Genomic DNA, 21,044 nt, shown 5'->3' with positions numbered 1-21,044 from the left:
AGATACCAGAGGCGTGCTGAAGAGCCTGTGTGTGTGGACCTGCCATGTGTTGGGTAATTGAATTCCAATGTGATGGAGTGTTGGAGTGTGCGCGCATACGTTGTGTTACCATATGTTCATGTGAAGAGTGGAGTGTGTGTGTGTGTGTGTGTGTGTAGTGTATATGAAGCATGAGTTGAGGTATATGTGTTTGTTACAGGCAGATGTGTTTATCTGTTGCATGCTATGTCTGCGCTAGATGGCCAATATGTGTCCTTCTCTCCTCTCCTCTCCTCTCCTCACACAGAGCCATCAGCTTGGACAACACCCTCATCATTCTGTCCACGGTCGCCCCCGACGCCGGCCGCTATTACGCACAGGCCGTCAACGACAAGAATGGGGAGAACAAGACGAGCCTACCGGTTACCCTGACTGTGGAGAGTGAGTACAGTCTCAAATACACACACACACACACGTACACACACAAAAACCGAATCATATAATTTAAAACAGCATGGTGGAGAAAGCATGCTGTTCAGCAGAAGCACAGAGGTTCATCCGGTTCAGGGAGTGAAAGAAGAAGAACTGAGTGTGTGTGTGTGTGTGTGTGTGTGTGTGTGTGTGTGTGTGTGTGTGTGTGTGTGTGTGTGTGTGTGTGTGTGCGTGTGTGTGTGTGTGTGTGTGTGTGTGCGTGTGTGTGTGTGTGTGTGTGTGTGTGTGTGTGTGTGTGTGTGAGAGAGAGAGATAGTGTGTGTTTGTGTGCATTCTCTGACAGTGTTTTAGTCAAACCCAGAACTCCTAAACTGGACATCCAACAGGTGGGCAGGCTCTGCTGAAACAATAACATAAATCGTTTTGGCTCCCTCTGGTGGTGTAATTCCAGTTCCTGTTCTCCATCCTCTTTTCTTCACGGCTCCTCCTTCAACCACCCCCGTGCACCCCCACATACACACTCAGACACACACACACACACACACACACACACACACACACACACACACACACACACACACACACACACCTCTTCCCTTTCTCTCACGCGTTCTCTGAGGCAGTGATGCACTATGTTTGCTCAGAATCAATACCCTGCGTTGGGCCTCGCCATTGTTTTGCGATGGGCCTGCATCCTCTGTCCGCGACTGCCCGTGATGAGCTCTCTCTCTCTCTCTCTCTCTCTCACCCCCATCCACACCTCTGCTCTGCCCCCCCCTCCCCCCCCCCCCAGCAGCCCTCTGACAAGGTGATTAAGCCGTGTTGTAAAACGAGCTTGCCATTTAATAGCCCACCACAAAAGCAGATTTATGGAGAGACGCTCACACCAGGGGAGTCATGCTCTCGCTCCCTAAGCCCCGTCTCACACCACAGAAAACAGCAGCCGGGGCGAGACCAGACAGGAGGCGAGGCGCAGGAGAGACCAGGGGGGGGGGGGGTGGGGGAGTTTGGAAAAGAGCGCGCTGATTGAGAGTAGAGAATCAATGGCTGGCTCTGGGCTGTGTTTTGAATTAGCGAGTGAGTATGATGAGTTTAATCAGCCAACCCCGTCACACCCCCACCCATCCAGTCTGGCCTCCACCATGGAGCGTGATGGAGCCTTTGTTGAGGCTGAGAATGGAGACCGACACAGGTGCTGCTGTGCTCAGCAGTCTAATGGTGTTAATTAGAGTCATACAGGTTTGACAGAGGCTGTGAGGGACACAATGTAAAAATAGTTTGTTGTCTGCCTGAATTACATGACCGTTGCTGATTCCATGTTTGACTAGGTGTTGGGTTCATCAGCATCGTCATCATGTATTGAAAAGCTACATGTTCCACCCCTCCATTAGAGACCTTGACTTGGTCTTTACATCTCTATCTCTCTTTCTTTTCTCTTTCTTTCTCTTTCTCTCCCTTTCTCTCCGCAGACATAGGCGGTCCTGCGGACCCCATTGCTCCCTCCATCATTGTCCCCCCGAAGAACACGAGTGTGGTGGTGGGAGCGTTTGAAGTCACCCTGGAGTGTGTGGCCAATGCCAGGTGAGCCCAGTCACATGACGGTGAGCTGCTTTAAGGGTTAGCTCTGCCATCCACCATTAGTCTCTCGTGTGGGCGGTCTGGTGTCTGAATGGAGAATGGAATGGATCTATTGCCATAGCCTGTAGTTTGGATGGTAAAGCTAAGACGGTAAATGAAAACACTCATACACACACACACACACACACACACACACACACACACACACACACACACACACACACATATATGTGTACATAATTGTACAGTACTCTAACTTGCATAAACACACACATGCACACAGGTATGAACAGAAGTATTTACAGTTGAATTTTCACAGCATTAAAAATGCATTGGCTTGGGTCTGCGCTGCCATCACCCTCTCTGATGACTTCTCTAATGAGTTCTTTCTCATTCTCTCTCATCCTCTTGTCCCCTGGAATATTCCTCTCTTCTCTCATCTACCTGTCATATCTCTCTCTCTCTCTCTCTCTCTCTCTCTCTCTCCTCGTGTCCCTTCAGGCCACTGGTGAAGCTGGCCATCACATGGCGTAAGAACGGTCAGGTGTTCACCCGTGGCATCCGGGACTTCGGCCGGCGGGTGAGCATCAGCGGGCCTCTCGTGAGTGACAGCGGGTACTACGAGTGCGAGGCCTCCCTGCGCAGCAGTCGAGCGCCCATCGTCAAAGCTGGGGCTTACCTGCACGTGCTGGGTATGTAGTCGTCATTCCACTGCCCGATTCAAAATAAATAATGTTCTCATAATACTCGCTGCCACACACCAGTGACTCCCCACTGACCCAGCACAGGGCATCGCTGTGGTACATTTATCAGACCAGCCACCAGCCTCATGGAACTTTATAGTCATTAACTCTAGGTGGTCATGCATCCATATGTCTGTCTATTTTCTGGTTGACCTTTTCCAAACGTATTGAACTAGGCCCATATATGACCTAAGGCTCTTGAGAGACTGTTGTATATACAACCAGAACAAATGACTCACAGTTTCTCAGTCCTAGTTCCCAGAAATGTGGAATGTCATTGTGTCGCTGTGAGAAGGGTTCAAATTGAAAACATGAACATGAAGTATCTTTTTCGTGTTCGTTTGCAGCTTTGTAGTTCATGCAGTGCACACTATCCACACATGTTTGGCAAACAGCACAGCGCTATGCTAATTAATACCATCACCTCAAACTCCCACTGAGTCCCTCTCACCTTGACCTCGTTGGTCAAGGTCACCAACACCACATGCCTCCATCTCACTCTCTTGTCTCTTGTCTCACTCCCTTCTAATCATCTGCTCCCCTATAATGCAGGCTGGCACCAAACACAAACACTTTATTATCACTTCATTCACGAAGCTTCCGAAAAATAGATTTGGTGTCTCAACAACACTTGAGGTGAGGTGGCGAGTATGGTGTAGGCTAGTGTTGTTTTGACTGGGGCGAAGTGGAGTTGATGCTCACAGTTCCTTACTGAGTGGCTTACGTGTCCCACTGCACAAGTGCTCTCATAGAGATGGGTAATCAATGCAGGGAGCTACTCATGAAAGTCCAGACTAGTTCAGCTTCTCTTCCTCTCTCTCTCTCCCCCCTCTCCCCCCTCTCTCACCCCCCCCCTCTCCCACTCTCCCCCTCTCTCTCCCTCCCACTCTCTCCATCTCTCTCTCTCTCCCTCTCATTTTCCCTATTTCTCTCTCTCTCTCTCTCTCTCTCTCTCTCTCTCTGTCTCTCTCGCTCTATTTATCTTTGTGTCTCTTTCTGCAGAGCACCCAATGTTTGTGAAAGAGCCTGAGAGACACATCAGTGCAGAGATGGAGAAGGTGGTGGACATTCCCTGCCAGGCCAGAGTGAGTGTGTGTGTGTGTGTGTGTGTGTGTGTGTGTGTGTGTGTGTGAGTGATAGTGTGTGAGGGTGTGTGATAGTGTGTGTGTACTCACTTGTTTGTGAAAAATTGGGTGTTTGTGGCTGAATGCATGCAGTTGCACACTGTGTTTGTGTGTGTGTGTTTCTGCTGGCTTGCGTGCTTTTAAGACAGCCTCTCTCTTCTCCTCCACCCAGGAACCCCTCAGGCTGATATCGTGTGGTATAAGGACGCCGCACTCATAAGTCCAGTGAAGACCCCCCGCTACAGGGTCCTGGTGGGTGGCAGCCTGCAGATCAACGGCCTGTTGCCGGACGACACGGGAATGTTCCAGTGCTTCGCCCGCAACCGGGCCGGCGAGATCCAGACCAACACCTACCTGGCCGTCACCAGTAAGACAGCGCTCCACCTCCAGTCTAATAACCCAGAGGGAAACTCGCATGCAAGTCTGTCTTCACTCCACCCGCCACCCGCCACCACCACCACCACCTCCACCTCCACCTCCACCAGCCCCCTCCATGCCCCGACCCCTCCAGTGTTTCCCCCGCTATCTGTCTCCTTGTCAGATCCATCATCTCACAAGCCAACAAATTACCGCATGTTTTTGGAGGAGTCGCTGAAAGAGATTGATAGACAAGCAGAATACGGCGCATTGACAAAAGGATACAGAATGAGTGAGTGAGAGCAAGAGAGAGAGAGAGGCGGGAGCAGAAATAGATAGACAAGAGAGAACGCAGCCAGGCTGTCTGGATCTTGTGTTTTTGTTTTGTTTTTTTATTTTATTTCGTATTCTTTTTCATCTGTCAGAATAAAAGATGACAGGGGTGAAGAATAAAGAGAAGAGATAGGTGGAGCAACTTTCATATTCAAAACTGGTATCTGTGGCCAGCTGTGTGACGGGTTATCTGTTCTGAGATCAGCGGCGCGCGCGCTCACTCACTCTGTTCTCCGCAGGTATCGCTCCTAACATCACGGTGGGGCCCGCAGACAGCGCCGTGATTGACGGCATGTCCATCATCCTGCACTGCGAGACCGCCGGTGCCCCGCGGCCCGCCATCACTTGGCAGAGAGGTGAGTGGCCAATCACGTTGCAATCTCCTGTCGCTCTCCCAGAGCCAATGGCGTTGTGCGTATACAACACTCCACAGCTAATCATGCTTCACCTCCGCAGACATGTCAGCAGCTGATCACATACCCAGAGTTAACACACACACACACACACACACACACACACACACACACACACAGACAGACACACACACACACTCTGCTGTCTGTCTGTCAATACTGAAGTCTATTTCCAAGCTGCCGGCACAGGAATAGAGCCTTTGAGATGCTTGAGGCCGAAAAAGTCCTGCGTTACCATGGGAACGGAGGCATTACTGTAACCCAGACATATAGTAGTTATTAGGGTGGGTGATACACCAAATGGTCATCATGCCCCTCTCTCGCTCTCTCTCTCTCTCGCCCCCCTCCACCTCTCCTCCCCATCTCTCTCTCTCTTCTTTCTGTGTTTCTCTCTCTCTCTCTCTCTCTCTCTCTCTCTCTCTCTCTGTGTGTAGGTGAGCGAGTGTTGGCCAGTGGTTCAGTGCAGCTGCCCCGCTTCACGCTGCTGGAGTCTGGTAGTCTGCTGATCAGCCCGTCCCACCTGTCCGACGCCGGCTCCTACACCTGCATGGCCAGCAACTCCCGTGGCATCGACGAGGCCTCCTCCGACCTGGTGGTCTGGGGTGAGTGTTTGTGTGTGTGTGTGTGTGTGTGTGTGTGTGAGAGTGTATGTGTGTGTGCATGTGTGTGTACACGTGTGTGTATGTGTGTGTGTGTGTGCATGTAGGCATGTGTTTGTGTGTGGTTGTGAGCCATCTGAATGTAAGACAGGATGTGGCTTAACCGAATGAATGTGTGTGAGGATGAAAGAATAGTGCAAACAGGTTTCCACCTCACTCTGTGTTTGCAGGTCTGTGTTCTCGCTTCCGAACACGCTGATTTAGTATGGCAGGATTAGCGCGCTCAGAGGCTCAGAGTATGGAACAAATCAGTTTTCACTTCACACTGTGTGTGTGTGTGTGTGTGTGTGTGCGTGTGTGCGCATGTGTGCATGTAGGCATGTGTTTGTGTGTGGTTGTGAGCCATCTGAATGTAAGACAGGATGTGGCTTAACCGAATGAATGTGTGTGAGGATGAAAGAATAGTGCAAACAGGTTTCCACCTCACTCTGTATTTGCAGGTCTGTGTTCTCGCTTCCGAACACGCTGATTTAGTATGGCAGGATTAGCGCGCTCAGAGGCTCAGAGTATGGAACAAATCAGTTTTCACTTCACACTGTGTGTGTGTGTGTGTGTGTGTGTGTGTGTGTGCGTGTGTGCGCATGTGTGCTTGTGTTTGTGTGTATGTATGCGATGGGGAAGCATTAATAATGAATGACTCTACCCAGAGCTGAAAGGCAATGGTACAGACTGATGCAGCAGGATTGTAAAGGCCCTCTGTGTGTGTGTTTGTGTTTGTGTTTGTGTTTGTGTTTCCAGCTCGGACCCGCATCACCAACCCTCCACAGGACCAGAGCGTCATCAAAGGCACCAAGGCCACCATGACCTGTGGGGTCACTAATGACCCGAGTGTCACCGTCAGGTGACCCCAGAAACACACACACATTTACACTCTTGTTGTCTGCTTCTTCATCTTCTGATTCCTCTTCCATCTTCTACCCCATCCTCTTCCTCTGTCTCTCAAACACTCACTCTCTCCTTCTCTCTCCCTTCCTCTTTTGCTCTCTCTCTCTCTCATTCCCTTCCCCTCTCTATCTGTTGCTCTTTTATTCATTTTCTCTCTCTCCTTCTCTCCTCTCTTCCTCCTTCTCCACAGCTGTCCCCTATCTCTCTTCCGTCTCATAAGACTGGGCTTTGATTTACTGTCACCTGCCACAGCACCTCCATTGATTTCATGGGGGATAAACAGATGAATATGTAAGCAGAGTAATAACTTAGATGCAGCCTTTAATTAAACACAAGACAGAGGAGATTAAATGGGGAATCGAAGCAGCTGCAATTAAACGCAGGGTGCGTGAATGAGCCTGTGCGTGTGTGTGTGTGTTTGTGTGTTTGACAGTGCGTGTCTGAGTTGCAGTTTGTTGTGGTGTGTGTTTGCGTATATATATATATATATATATATGTGTGTATGTGTGTGTGCGTGTGTGTCTCTGTGCGTGTGTGTGTGTGTGTTCGTGCGTGCGTGTCTGTGTGCGTGTGTGTGTGTGCGCCTCGATTAGGTTTTAATAATTAATTAGCTCTATTGTGTGTGTGTCAGTGGGGTTAAATGTGCTCTAATAGAAGACTGGCTCCTGCAGGCACGTCTGGGAGAAGGGGGGCTCAGCCATCGATGTGGGGGCTGTTCCGCGCATCCGCCTGGACTCGGACGGCACACTCCACATCTTCCAGACCTGGTCGGGAGACATCGGCACCTACACCTGCAAAGTCACATCTGTCGGGGGAAACGACACACGGAATGCCCACCTCCGTGTCAGGTAGCCGTACATGTCAAACACATACAAACATAGATAGACACACACACTCTCTCTCTCTCTCTCTCTCTTCCTCTCTCTCTCTCTCTCTCTCACACACACACACACACACACACACACACACACACACACACACACACACACACACACACACACACACACACACACTCTTATATCTTGTCATTGATTTGCCTTGTCCTTGTCTGCTGGGCCTTTTCTCCTCAATCATTTTGTCTTATTCTATTTACTGATGGCTCTCAGAGGCACAGCCTGCTCACTTCCTCAGCTGCTTGTCTTCTCTTCTCTCTCTCTCTCTCTCTCACTCTCTCTTTCTCTGTCTGACCTCTTCTCTCTCTCTTCTCCTCATATTTCATCTCTCACTTTTCCTCTCCCTCCTTTTCTCTCTCTCTCTCTCCCTCTGCTCAACACACACGCTCCATCTCCATCTGTTTTTTTCCTTATTCTCTCCTTCCCACTCTGTCTCGCAGGCAGCTTCCTCACTCTCCAGAAAACCCAATGGCCACCCTGAGTCCCTCCGAGAAGCGGAGCATTAACCTGACCTGGGCGCAGGCCTTCGACGGAAACAGCCCACTCATCCGCTACATCCTGGAGGTGTCCGAGAACAGTGAGTGGATAAATTAGAGTCTGAAAGCCTGAGAGCCAGACCGCACCGTGGCCAGTCACCCAAACTTGTGCTTCCCCCCTGGAGAATAAGCTTCTAGAACACTGAAAATATGGCATTCCCAAACGGTGTTACCGTGTTCTTGTGGCTCAACATACATACTGATGGACATGTGTTTCTGAACTTTGGATGAAAGCATCTGCTAAATGAATGAAGGGAAATGTAGTGTCCAGATGAATAAAGGGAAATGTAGTGTCCAGATGAATAAAGGGAAATGTAGTCCAAACTAGGATTTGTTAACTCTTGACACCAGGTGGGTGCGAGAGGTGGATGCGATGAGTGACATAACTAGGCTCAGTGTATGCATGTTAGTATTAAGTTAGAATTTACACCTTCTCTACCTCTCTGTCTGTCTGTCTGTCTGAAACAGACGCGCCGTGGACCGTGCTCCTGGCCAACATCGACCCCGAGGCGGCCAGCGTGTCGGTGGGCGGACTCATCCCCGCGCGCTCCTACCAGTTCCGCCTGTGTGCCGTCAATGACGTGGGCCGAGGCCAGTTCAGCCGCGAGACGGAACGGTGAGCGGCAGCCTCTTCATGTTCTGGGGTTGGGGGGGGGGGGTGCAGGGGCACAGAGTGGAAGAACGTCAGAGTTCTCCTGCTTTCTGCTGTGCTCTGCTGCCTTTGTCCTTGCCCTTCATACTGTGGCGGTTGTTTGCCAACAAACAAAGTATGGGGTGATACAGTAACCCCCACGTGGGATGGAGCAATTGAAAATCAACTGAAGGCTAGGCACAAGACTAGGCACAAGTTATTTCCACACATTGTTTGTGTTAGTGTGTTTGCACCGCCTGGTGTGTGTGTGTGTGTGTGAGTGTGTGTGTGTGTGCTTTTGTTAATATAGGCATATGTTTGCTGCAGTGCCAGAGTGGTGTGATGACATGTGTGTGTGCTGTAGTGCTTTGTTACAGTAAAAGGAGAATGCATGCTGTGTGTGTGTGTGTGTGTGCGCTTGCGTGTGTGTATGATTGGTTATATGTATGTATGTGTGTTCTATAGTGCTTTCAAAAAGGAATATGCACATTGTGCTTGTGTGTGTGTGTGTGTGTGTGCATGTGTGTGTGTGTGTGTGTGTGTGTGATTAATAAAGCAGGATGCATAGAGAATGCTGCCTGCCTGCTCTCTGCTCGAGACCAGCGCTGAGAAGCATGAATGAGTCACGACTTCAAACGGGCTCAGAACCCATGGGAATACTCTGATGTCTCAAGAACAGCTTCACACACACACACACATACGCACACGGACAGACACACACACAGATTCCATCACACAATCCCACAGAAACTAATTGATAGGAACTACAGGCGGTTTGAGGATGCCTTGAAAGTTAACGCATGTCAAATATATTTTGAATGTTTATGATATATTCATGATGGCCCTCTCACATTTGATCTCTCTGGAGCTACCCTGGGCATAACCCACAAAAAAGGGGGAAGGCAGCAGCTGCTTTTGCATAGTTGCAGAGTGAAAAAGATCATCAATCATGACATGTGGAGATAAAAGTCAAGATTGGGATAGGCCGGTATGATTGTATGACCGACCTCACCTGCATTGAAACAGTCCAGAGAAACACACACACACACACACATACACACATACACACACACACACACACGACAAGATTCAGTATACTTTAGTTGGGGCATACTTGCATGTGGCCTGCTTACTGCATCAGACAATATAAATGTATGACCAAACAAAAGCAGAACGTGAAGCGAGGGTGCATGAGACACTCTAGTGCAACACTGTGCAAGAGAATGGGAGTGGAAGCAGGCCTTTAAGCCCAACACACAACGTTATTATTCCCAGGCTGTGCTGCTACATGACTCACAAGAGATGAGAGGTATGAAAACACACACACACACACTCAATGATACACCCTGTTAATAATACTATGCCCATCCTGAACCTTCGCAAAGTTGTGTTTCCAAAACGTTGACTATAATATCACTACCCAAACAGTGAGCTGTCACATGAATGAACAACTACAGGCCTGTGGCTTTTAGCCCCTTAGCCACTAAATGTCATTCCAGCCTCTTTGGACCAGCATCCTTTTGCCTACAGGGAGAGCAGATCGACAGAAGATGCAATAGCTATTGCGCTTTATACTGCGTTGGAAACACCTGAAGCACAAGACCGCATATGCAAGAATGCTTTTCATCGATTAGAGCTCTGCTTTTAACGCATTCCTGCCGAACAAACTCATTGCCAAACTACAGGATCTGGGATTTAACACCTCATTATGCAGCTGGGTATTGGATTTCTTAACAAACCGCACACAGGCTGTCAGACTCTGCAAGCACGCATCATCCGCTCCATCCCTAAGCACCGGTCCTCCACAAGCACGCATGCTTAGTCCAATACTTTACGCCCTGTTTACACATGACTGCTCCCGCTCTTATCCTTCTACCTCCAAAATGAAATCTGCAGACGATACCACAGTGCCCTGCCTCATCTCAGACAACGACGACCCGCACAGGAGGGAAGTACATAAGCTGGCAGTACGGTGTAACCGTCACAACCCGGCTTAGAACATCAAGAAGACCCAGGAAGTGATCGTGGACAACACAACCACACCCCACTCTACATAAGTGGCGAGGCGTTGTGTTGTGGAGAAGGTGGCCAACTGCAAGTTCTTGGGCCTGACGGAGAGTGAGGATCTGTCCTGGAGCAGCAATACTGCATCAGCGCTGGGGAAAGCTCAACAGCGCCTCTTCTACCTGAGGAGATGAAAGCAGAAGCCTCTGGTGAATCTGGTGAACTGTGCCATCGTCAGTGTGTTGACATACTGCATGTCAGTCAGGGCAGCCAGCTTTTCAGAGAGTAATAAAGACTGCCGGGGAAATCACCAGGGCATAGTTACCAGACGTCACCACCATCTACACCTGCTGCTGCCTACGCAGGTCTCACCGCATCATCAGAGACCAGTCACAACCAGCCCACCACCTGTTTGACCTCCTGCTGGGTTATTCCATTCAATTCTGTTAATTATCACTCTATCTATGCAATTACAATAAAGACATTTGACTTGACTTGACTCGACACACACACACACACACACGGTCATACACACATACACATACACATACACATACACATACACATACACATACACATACACATACACATACACATACACATGCACACGCACAAGCACATGCACACACACACACACTTAGTTATGCATGTCTACACATGTATTCTACAGACACACAGTACCTGTGCTGCATACTAACACGATGCAGGTGCAGACACACAGGTGGACTCTGTTTTCATCATGCTGTGTTTTCAGTAGTTAATGTTCTTGTGTTACAGAGGCAATGTCTCTGTGATAAAAGTTAAACCTGCCTTGCTCTCTCAAGGAATAGCTTTGAATCCCTTCTTCACACAGACACAATTCAAAACACACATAGCGCATACCACTCCACATATATTCACACACACACACACACACACACACACACACACACACACACACACACACACACACACACACACACACACACACACACACACACACACACTGAGATCAGGCCAGACAGGGTGGAAACCACAGGGGTTTTGGGTGACATAACAGCTGCTTGTGTCTGTCTGTGTGTGTGTGTGTGTGTGTGTGTGTGTGTGTGTGTGTGTGTGTGTGTGTGTGTGTGTGTGTGTGTGTGTGTGTGTGTGCAGATGAAGTGAATCCTGCTGAGTCTCCGGCAGCGTGCCTTTGATGCTAACCAACGAGCTTTATCTGAACCCACCCCGGACCAAGTTACGCTGGGCCACGCAGCCCAAATCAAGATGTCAGCTTAAATTGATTTAAGGAACGTCAGTGCTGAGTGTGGCACTGTGGCATTAGCCCATTCTCTCCACGGCTCTCCTTTGATCAGCACCCCGGCCGGCCACCCGGCGCTGGAGGAGAAAAGCCTTCCTCCGGGGAGTCCTTCACAGAAACGCAGAACACTGGTGCTGCAGAGGAGGAGAGGAGAGGAGAGGAGAGGAGAGGAGAGGAAAGCCAGGGAAATGGCCACTGCTACCGCTCTGCTGATACTGCTCACTGGCAACGCATTGCTTTAAGCTCTGTCAGCCCAGCCCTGCACATACAACTATTAACTTTGGCAGAATGGCCTAGTTCTGGGGGGGCTTCACCTCATCATAGTGGTCAATGTACACACACACACACACACTAATGAAGAAAAACACAAATAACAAAACAAAAATACCAAGTTAATTAAAAAAGTAAATACCGGGAAGTTTGAATAAATAAAAAGACCATTAGTACATGTAGTTAAAAATGACAAATACAAGTTGAACAAGTAGTATGACCATTTGAATGACAAGAGGGGGAGCTGGGGCGGTGGTGGGTGTTTGATTAGCGAGCCCAGCAGGCACATTTGAATGATAAAAGACAGGCTTAAATACACCGCCTTATTTCAAAGAGCCACTGTGATTGGTGCTGCTTCATCAGCTGAAGGTCAGTTGATGTGTTATACAGTAGGCAGGCTATTATGGCTGTCTGAACAAATGCTGTTCTTGATATCCTGCCTTTCTGTCCTTCTCTCTCACTCATTTTCTTTCATCCTTTCTACACCATCCAATCTCTCCCCCCCCCCTCTCTCTCTTTCCATCTATCTCTCCCACTCAACTCGTCCCTCCGCAGGCTGTCTCTGCCTGAAGAGCCCCCCAGCGCACCACCTCAGACGGTGATCGCCAGCGGCCGCACCAACCAGTCCATCATGATCCAGTGGCAGCCGCCCCCGGAGAGCCACCAGAACGGCCCGCTGCAGGGCTACGTCATCAGGTACGAGCCGCCGGGGACAGCCCCCTCATTGCCCTGCAGCAGCACACTGCCCCCTCATGTGTTTCACAGACTGGGTTCTCTTATCTGGAGGTTAGCAGTTAGCAGGTTTAAGGTTCGGGAAGTATAGGTCCTGAAATGTTTGTGTTTGCAGCCATGCACCGAGCCAGAACAGTTCATGCCGTAGTCTAGCCTTCAGACAGTTAGTTATTCATTCTATTATGATTCATTCATACATATTATTATCTCATGCAACTGGACTTTCCTCCTTTATACTGTAGTTGGTTGTGACGGCTGAATTGGGACTTACTGTTTTGTGGCTCAGACTAGAGATCCATGGACAGAATGTCCTGCTCCTAGCTCAAGTCCTGCTCACTTGGCAAGGTCCGAAGTGCTCAACACGTTCATCGCAAAGAGCCCTGCTGCAGCTAAGAACAACCTCAAGGGCTAAACAGTAATAACTCAAAGAGGTTTTTGGCATGGAGGTGCCGTTTGATGCCATTAGTGCAATCATAATCACAGTGTGAAACTAATAACCCCATAATGTGGAGAAAAGTGCCTGGTTCAAATATGTTCTCTCAAAATGTTAAATGTGAGCGTTTTAGCTGAATACATATAGTTGCGAAGCCAGTCACCAAAAAGCCTTGTTCTGTGACTCATCTCCCTCTGGCCTGGCTTGTGTCTGGTAGGTACTGTCTCTCTGGTCTGCCAGTGGACTGCCAGATCAAGAACATCACCAACGCTGACCAGACAAACATGCTGCTGGAGGACCTCATCATCTGGACCAACTACGAGATCGAGGTGGCAGCCTACAACGGAGCAGGCCAGGGCGTGTTCAGCCACAGGGTCACAGAGTGGACCCTACAGGGAGGTGAGGAGAAACACACAGGCTGCTGTCTGTGAAACTTTTATTTTTGTTTTGTTGTACTGTGTAAGTATTTTTTTGTTTGGTGGATTGTGTATGAGGTAAGGCAATCTGTGGTTCTTTTCTGTGCTATTTCCTGTGCTATGCTATTAACATGTACTGAGAACTGTATGCCTGTGACACTGTACACAGTATCACTTAAAATGGGGTGTTTTAAAGGCACAACCTTAGAGTAAATATCTAAATCATTCAGACATCCTCTTCCTAATAATTCCCGCCATCTTTTCCCTCTGACCTTAAAATTCCCGTTTTGTTGCCTGCAGTTCCCACTGTTCCCCCGGGTAATGTCCAGGCCGAAGCTGTCAACTCCACCACTGTGCGTTTCACGTGGAACGCCCCGAGCCCACAGTTCATCAATGGCATCAACCAGGGCTACAAGGTCTGTGTCTCACCACTGCCCTCCAGTGTCAAAAGGCAGAAGAGCAGGAGATCACAGATCTCTTGCCATAATGATGTCCTCCCAACCTCATTTTTTTGTTGTTTTTTATTTGATACGTCCTTCACATGTAGCTCTTGGCATGGGAGCCTGGCCACGAGGACGATGTCAGCATGGTAACGGTGCGGCCCAACTTCCAGGACAGCGTGCACGTGGGCTACATCTCGGGCCTGAAGAAGTTCACCCAGTACTCCACCTCCGTGCTCTGCTTCACCACGCCAGGGGACGGACCCCGCAGCCCAGCCCAGAGGGCGCGCACCCACGAGGACAGTGAGTGACAGCAGCTTCCACACCATGCAGACGACCATGACTCAGACAGACGTAGTTCACAGCAATAAAGTAGAGTTTTTTCTCAGTAGAAAGTGAATCTGTTTCTTCAACTATGGTTCGTAAGAGAGTGTTAATATCTGTCTGACGCTCCATGCAGCCCCCGGCCCCGTGGGTCATCTGAGCTTCACAGACATCCTGGACACTTCCCTCAAAGTCAGCTGGAAAGAACCAAACGAGAAAAACGGCGTTCTCACGGGTAGGCAGCCTCTTAAAAACACCCATCAGTTAATGATATGAACTTTTTTCCGTTTGTTTCATCGCTTCATCTGTTTTCATAACCTTTCGGCTGTAGTGTCAGAAACCTCCCTCTCTGAGATGAAATAATGTTTCTCTCCATTCCACGGCAGGCTACCGCATCTCCTGGGAGGAGTTCAACCGCACCAACACTCGCGTCACCCACTACCTGGCCAACCAGACCCAGGAATACCGCGTCACCGGCCTGACTGCCCTCACCACCTACACCATCCAGGTGGCCGGCATGACCTCCAAGGGCCAGGGCCAGCTCTCCTCCTCCACCATCTCCTCCGGGGTTCCGCCAGGTCAGCCAGTGCACAGCCTGCTCACACTCCAGAAATCCAGAGCTTTTCTGTTACCATTACGCCGTGTCAGGCTGGAGAAACGCTGTAGATCTGTCAGAGAGTAATTGTGGTCAGACAGGTAGAACAGATCTTGACTGCAGTTAGCATGCCCTTTGCTTTGATGGGAAAGGAACAACATGCCCTTTGTCTGATGATGGGCGCTGTGGAGTGAAGAGTCTGCCCTATTCCTACTTCCTAGTCAAACAGATCCTCTCCCTGGGGCTGACTGATGGTGCTATACACGGCACAGACACTAGAGGGCGCTGTGCTGTTGTGCGGCAGTGTGTTAATGTAAAGGCCACACCTCAGTCCAGACCTCCAGAGATTCTTCCTGCTAAGCCTCTGATTGCTCACACTCTTTGTGCAGAGATGCCTGGACCCCCCACCAACATCGCCATCTCCAACATCGGCCCCCGCACGGTCACACTGCAGTTTAAACCCGGCTACGATGGCAAGACCTCCATCTCACGCTGGCAGGTGGAAGCACAGGTACAGCAGACATGAAGTCTGTGGATGCCCCTCTCTCTCTCTGTCTCCCTCTGCTATGCTCTGGATCTTGCTAATAAATTGTCTGTCTTTCACTTGTTTTCTGTCTTTCACCTTGTCTTTCCATGTTAGCTTCTCATCCAGTGCCCTTTCTATCACCTCATATTGATCTTTTGTGGTCTCTCTCGCTCGCTCTCTCTCTCTCTCTCTCTCTCTCTCTCTCTCTCTCTCTCTCTCTCGCTCACTCACTCACTCACTCACTTTTATTTATAATGCACTTTACATAAAGCTGGTGAAAGGATTCTTTCAGAAACTCTGCCTCTATGGACAGAGAGAACTGCTATGGACAGACTTTTTTTTTTTACACTTGCTTTACTCTCCCTAATGACTAACCCTTTCTTTTGTTCTCCTGCTGCCTATGTCCACAGATTGGTGTGATCGGGGAAAATGAGGAGTGGCTCACGGTTCACCAGCTGACCAATGAGCCAGATGCCCGATCACTGGAGGTCACTGGCCTGAACCCCTACACCTTCTACAGGTAGGACCTCTGTCTCCTACAACTGCACGCCTATAGGGGTTGGTGCAAATAGAACCTCATAGCTGTCGTAGATACACATATAAGCCATGAACACGGTGCAAATAGAACATCATAGCTGTCGTAGATACACATATAAGCCATGAACACGGTGCAAATAGAACATCATAGCTGTCGTAGATACACATATAAGCCATGAACACGGTGCAAATAGAACCTTATAGTTGTCATAGATACACATATAAGCAATGAACACGGTGCAAATAGAACATCATAGCTGTCATAGATACACATATAAGCCATGAACACGGTGCAAATAGAACATCATAGCTGTCATAGATACACATATATGCAATGAACACGGTGCAAATAGAACATCATAGCTGTCGTAGATACACATATAAGCCATGAACACGGTGCAAATAGAACCTTATAGTTGTCATAGATACACATATAAGCCATGAACACGGTGCAAATAGAACATCATAGCTGTCATAGATACACATATATGCAATGAATACGGTGCAAATAGAACCTTATAGTTGTCATAGATACACATATAAGCAATGAACACCGTGCAAATCGAACCTCATAGTTGTCATAGATACACATATAAGCCATGAACACGGTGCAAATCGAACCTCATAGTTGTCATAGATACACATATAAGCAATGAACACCGTGCAAATCGAACCTCATAGTTGTCATAGATACACATATAAACAATGAACACGGTTCTGTGCTGTCAGGTTCCGCATGCGGCAGGTGAACATAGTGGGCACCAGCCCCTCCAGCCAGCCCTCCAGGAAGATCCAGACCCTGCAGGCTCCTCCAGACATCTCCCCCTCCAACGTGACCCTACGCACGGCCAGTGAGACTAGCCTCTGGCTTAGATGGGTGGTAAGTTCATCTGCTTAGTATGAATGCCCACACATACACAGTGGTTTTTCTCCAAACTCCAGTATCCTTTTGTGTACTGACAATAACATGAAAAATAAGTAGATCAAACTTGTCTGTGAACTTCAACTTGAGAACAAGATCTTTGGAATGATGATATATGAGAAAGTGTCTTACAAATGACTTACTGTATATGCATATGAATATGAACACATTAGCATTAACTACCTCACACTACCTGAGTTTCAACTGAGTCTAAGTGTTTGTCTGGTTTCACACTAGCCTTTGCCAGAGTGGAAGTATAATGGGAACCAGGACCTGGTGGGCTACCGGGTGCAGTACTCACGGGCGGGGTCAAAGGCCGGGGTCCTGTCCCACGTCATAGCAGACCGCCTAGAGCGGGAGTTCACTATCGAAGACCTGGAGGAGTGGACCGAGTACGAGGTACGCGTGCAGGCACTGAACGGCATCGGAACCGGACCTCTAAGCCGATCCATCATCGGCAGGACCCGCGAGTCCGGTGAGCATCCCAGCATCTCCCTCTCTTTGGCTGCATTTAAGATGATTTCTGCAACCACTTTTCTACACTATAGTATGCCTTTGCTGAAATCTTCTCAACAGATGGCATTGCACACTAACCCATGTTGTTTGACCTCTCATCAGTTTAACAAATTGCTTCCCTATTTTTTCAGACTCATCTATATATCATCACAGTATGCTTTTTATTTTCTTCAAGAAAAGAAAAAGGAATTTGACTCTGGCCTGACCCATGCCTCTAACCCCTCTCCCACAGTGCCCTCCTGTGGCCCCAGCAACGTCTCGGCCTTTGCCACCACCTCCAGTAGCATCCTGGTCCGCTGGGGGGAGGTCCTCGAGCACGACCGCAATGGCCTCATCCTGGGCTACAAAGTATGCATAGGGCCTTTCTACCAACTGAAAAATTTAGTTTTTAGTGAAGTTTTTCTTCACGTTTCTTTTCTTTTCTTTAAATTACCCTTAAAACATTACTGGGGAACTTTCAGTTTCATATTGTATGTTACAATCATCCACTTCCCTGCATACCCTCACATGTCCCTTCTGCTGGGCTGATCCAGACACAGTGTCACGGTGGGGATCTCTGAACACAACATCTGCTCCTTCCCCTTCCCCCAGGTGGCCTATAAGGAGAAGGACCTGGACACGGACCTGAGGTTCTGGACGGTGGAGGGCAACACCAGTCACAGCGTGCAGCTGACCGGGCTGGGGAAGTACGTGCTGTACGAGATTCAGGTCCTGGCCTTCACCCGCATCGGAGATGGCAGGCCCAGCTCGCCCCCCATTCTGGAGAGGACCCTTGATGACGGTGAGGGGTTGGACTGACCTCACCCTGCACCCCTCACTGGGTGTCAGTTCAGCATTCGGAACCGTGTTTGAACTGCTTTGATGTTTCCACTGCTTAAATTGCTTTACAGCTTGGCTGTTTTTTATTGTGTTTTACTCTTCCAACAAGACTTTTTGGACTATGCTTACAGCACATATAAATGCACGAGGAAGGTTCTTCCTGTTCTGCATGGTGACTGTCATGAAGTGAGGGTGTGACATATGTGCTCTCCTCACTCTTACCTCCTGCAGTGCCAGGCCCTCCGATGGGCATCCTCTTCCCTGAGGTGAGGACCTCCTCAGTCCGGCTCATATGGCAGCCTCCAGCCCAGCCCAACGGCATCATCCTGGGTGAGTTCACACACAGCGCCCCCCATACTGTTCCTCTCGTGTGTCCTCGTGTTCACACTCCACTGACCTTCTGCACCCCTGTGCCGCACCTATCTGTCACAGCCTATCAGATCACTTACCGCCGGAACTCGTCCACGAGCAACGCGGCCACCGTGGACGTCCTCAGCCCCAGTGCGCGTCAGTACACGGCGACCAGCCTGAAGCCCGAGAGTGTGTACGTGTTCCGCCTCACAGCTCAGACCAGGAAGGGCTGGGGAGAGGCTGCCGAGGCCCTAGTGGTCACCACGGAAAAAAGAGGTACAAAACTGACTCAGCACAACTCACAAATGTATCGCAGTTACGTTCTTCCCTCTGTTCTTATCTAAGTGTGTGTGTGTGTGTGTGTGTGTGTGTGTGTGTGTGTGTGTGTGTGTGTTCATCCTCAGCTCACCCGCAGCCCACCAGTAGGCCTGTGGTGCCCCAGGAGGAGGTCCAGGCTAGGAGCGTGCTGTTGTCATGGGAACCAGGCAGTGACGGCCTTTCCCCGGTCCGCTACTACACGGTCCAGTACCGAGAGCTGCCGGACAGCAACTGGACTGTGCATTCAGCCTCGGTCAGCCACGAGGCCAGCTCCTACATTGTGGACAAGTAAGGAATCAGGCTTAGATGGTGGCTTGGTTGTAAGTCAGTAGCTACCATTGGCATCAGGCAAAATGAACAGAATGAGATATTAACACTATATAAAATCAGGCAACATTTGAGAGGATCTGGCTGATGCAGTAGCATTCATTCAGCTGCCTTTTCTCTGCAGACTCAAGCCATTCACCTCCTACCAGTTCAAGGTGAAGGCCACCAATGATATTGGAGACAGTGAATACAGTGAAGAGAGTGAGGCCATCACCACCCTGCAGGATGGTAAGATCACATGACCAGATACTCTGACTCATCATTATTTATAACGACACAGCCCATAGGAATGAACTGTTCTATCCTCATCCTGGATGCCTCTGCACAAAGAAGAGCTATTATGTGCATCTCACAATAGGAAGTGATGTCGTAGATAGTTCTAAGACAGAACGCTGCTGTTCTCTGGCCCCAGCCATGACTTCATGCTTAATTGTCAGGCATCGTTTGCGCCTCTCAGACGTGCTAATAGCCTGTCAACGTGCAAACGACTGTCCTGCCATCAGTACGTCCAGTGTTTGTGTTGTTTGTGTGTTCACAGCTGGCATTTGCAGATCACAAGTTGTTTATTCCACTTCAGTATTGTTTGACTCAGATGTCTTCTCTGTCTCTCTTTCGCTCTTCCTCCCCCCCCCCCCCCCCCCCCCCCACACCCATCTAACCTTCTACCCATCTGTAGCGCCAGACAAAGCTCCCACAATCCTCTCTGTCACGCCGCACACCACCACGTCCGTGCTGGTCCGCTGGAAGGTAAGAAGTACTCACCGCACAGAGTCAAGAGAGCAGAGAGCCGGGGCGAATGATAATGCAGCCAGAGATGTGGCTCTCGACCATAAGGTCAGGTGTCATATGAAATATGAATGGTGCAAGGGGAATAATTGAATGTCTGCGCACCGGGTTTGCTCCTCTTGTGCATGTTTAATTCATCGCCATTCAAACTGACAAGGCCTCATTCTGGCCTGAAATTAAGCTGGCAGATGAGTGAGCACGCCTGGTGTGAAATGAATAGCAGGAGGAAATTATATTATTCTTCCCCCGCAAAGCATGATCTTGGCCAGGGCCTTGCACAGGGTGAAGAAGAGAGCTGGAGGGGCTCTTCTGTATTTCTTTCTTTCTCTCTCTCTCTTCTTCTTCTGCTTTTTCTTCTCCATTTTTTCACGACCTCACAGTCTTCTCATCTCCTCCCTCTCTCTGTCTAGCCTCCATCTGAGGAGCAGATCAATGGCGTCCTGCTGGGCTTCCGCGTGCGCTTCCGAGAGCTGCACCACGACCGCCTGAGGAGCTTCACGGTGCGCACGGTCAACAACCCAGCTGCCAGCTGGGCCGAGCTCACCGGTGGGTCTCACCACCCTGGGTTTACCACCCAACCACACACACACACACACTACCACCCCCTCTCAGTCTGCCGTCTGTCTGCGCCCCCCGCGGCTCACTCTGATCCAGAGGGAGAGAGAGAGAGAGAGAGAGAGAGAGAGAGACAGACAGACTGACAGACAGACAGAACGAGACAGAGAGAGAGAATCACAGCCAGGCACACAACCATTAGAGATCTCAGTGGCTGCATCCAGAAGCTAAATGCCACAATGATGGATTCCTCATTTAGGGAGAGAAAATGGCGCTTTTATAGCAGAGCTGCTGACCAGAGTGAAGATGATGAATAAGTAATAGTGGA

The 21,044-nt window shown here is 49.4% G+C and overlaps 1 protein-coding gene across 2 annotated transcripts in view; it reads left to right on the top strand.

Moving 5' to 3' along the window:
* sdk2a (sidekick cell adhesion molecule 2a) overlaps window positions 1–21,044 on the top strand; it is an 87,445-nt gene that overhangs the window by 52,124 nt on the left and 14,277 nt on the right. Inside the window, exons 5-34 of one of the 2 annotated variants that reach the window (XM_031573043.2) lie at window positions 287–420; window positions 1,881–1,992; window positions 2,491–2,681; window positions 3,735–3,817; window position 3,881; window positions 4,029–4,223; window positions 4,786–4,902; window positions 5,394–5,561; window positions 6,357–6,459; window positions 7,175–7,351; window positions 7,837–7,973; window positions 8,401–8,548; window positions 12,675–12,815; window positions 13,502–13,683; window positions 14,001–14,116; window positions 14,248–14,443; window positions 14,601–14,699; window positions 14,851–15,042; window positions 15,449–15,570; window positions 15,996–16,105; window positions 16,852–17,002; window positions 17,282–17,519; window positions 17,793–17,908; window positions 18,152–18,341; window positions 18,611–18,709; window positions 18,812–19,006; window positions 19,135–19,336; window positions 19,500–19,603; window positions 20,052–20,122; window positions 20,572–20,707. In XM_031573043.2, coding sequence (XP_031428903.1) covers window positions 287–420; window positions 1,881–1,992; window positions 2,491–2,681; window positions 3,735–3,817; window position 3,881; window positions 4,029–4,223; window positions 4,786–4,902; window positions 5,394–5,561; window positions 6,357–6,459; window positions 7,175–7,351; window positions 7,837–7,973; window positions 8,401–8,548; window positions 12,675–12,815; window positions 13,502–13,683; window positions 14,001–14,116; window positions 14,248–14,443; window positions 14,601–14,699; window positions 14,851–15,042; window positions 15,449–15,570; window positions 15,996–16,105; window positions 16,852–17,002; window positions 17,282–17,519; window positions 17,793–17,908; window positions 18,152–18,341; window positions 18,611–18,709; window positions 18,812–19,006; window positions 19,135–19,336; window positions 19,500–19,603; window positions 20,052–20,122; window positions 20,572–20,707 — 4,226 coding nt within the window. Of the gene's footprint in view, window positions 1–286; window positions 421–1,880; window positions 1,993–2,490; window positions 2,682–3,734; window positions 3,818–3,880; window positions 3,882–3,911; window positions 4,224–4,785; window positions 4,903–5,393; window positions 5,562–6,356; window positions 6,460–7,174; window positions 7,352–7,836; window positions 7,974–8,400; window positions 8,549–12,674; window positions 12,816–13,501; window positions 13,684–14,000; window positions 14,117–14,247; window positions 14,444–14,600; window positions 14,700–14,850; window positions 15,043–15,448; window positions 15,571–15,995; window positions 16,106–16,851; window positions 17,003–17,281; window positions 17,520–17,792; window positions 17,909–18,151; window positions 18,342–18,610; window positions 18,710–18,811; window positions 19,007–19,134; window positions 19,337–19,499; window positions 19,604–20,051; window positions 20,123–20,571; window positions 20,708–21,044 lie in introns of those variants that run through there. The other variant, XM_042708359.1, reaches the window with a different exon arrangement.

This window comes from Clupea harengus, chromosome 1 (genome assembly GCF_900700415.2).
Source record: "Clupea harengus chromosome 1, Ch_v2.0.2, whole genome shotgun sequence".
Classification (NCBI taxonomy): domain Eukaryota; kingdom Metazoa; phylum Chordata; class Actinopteri; order Clupeiformes; family Clupeidae; genus Clupea; species Clupea harengus.
The sequence above is the reverse complement of the archived record's forward strand: the minus strand, read 5'-3'. Positions and strand labels throughout refer to the sequence as shown.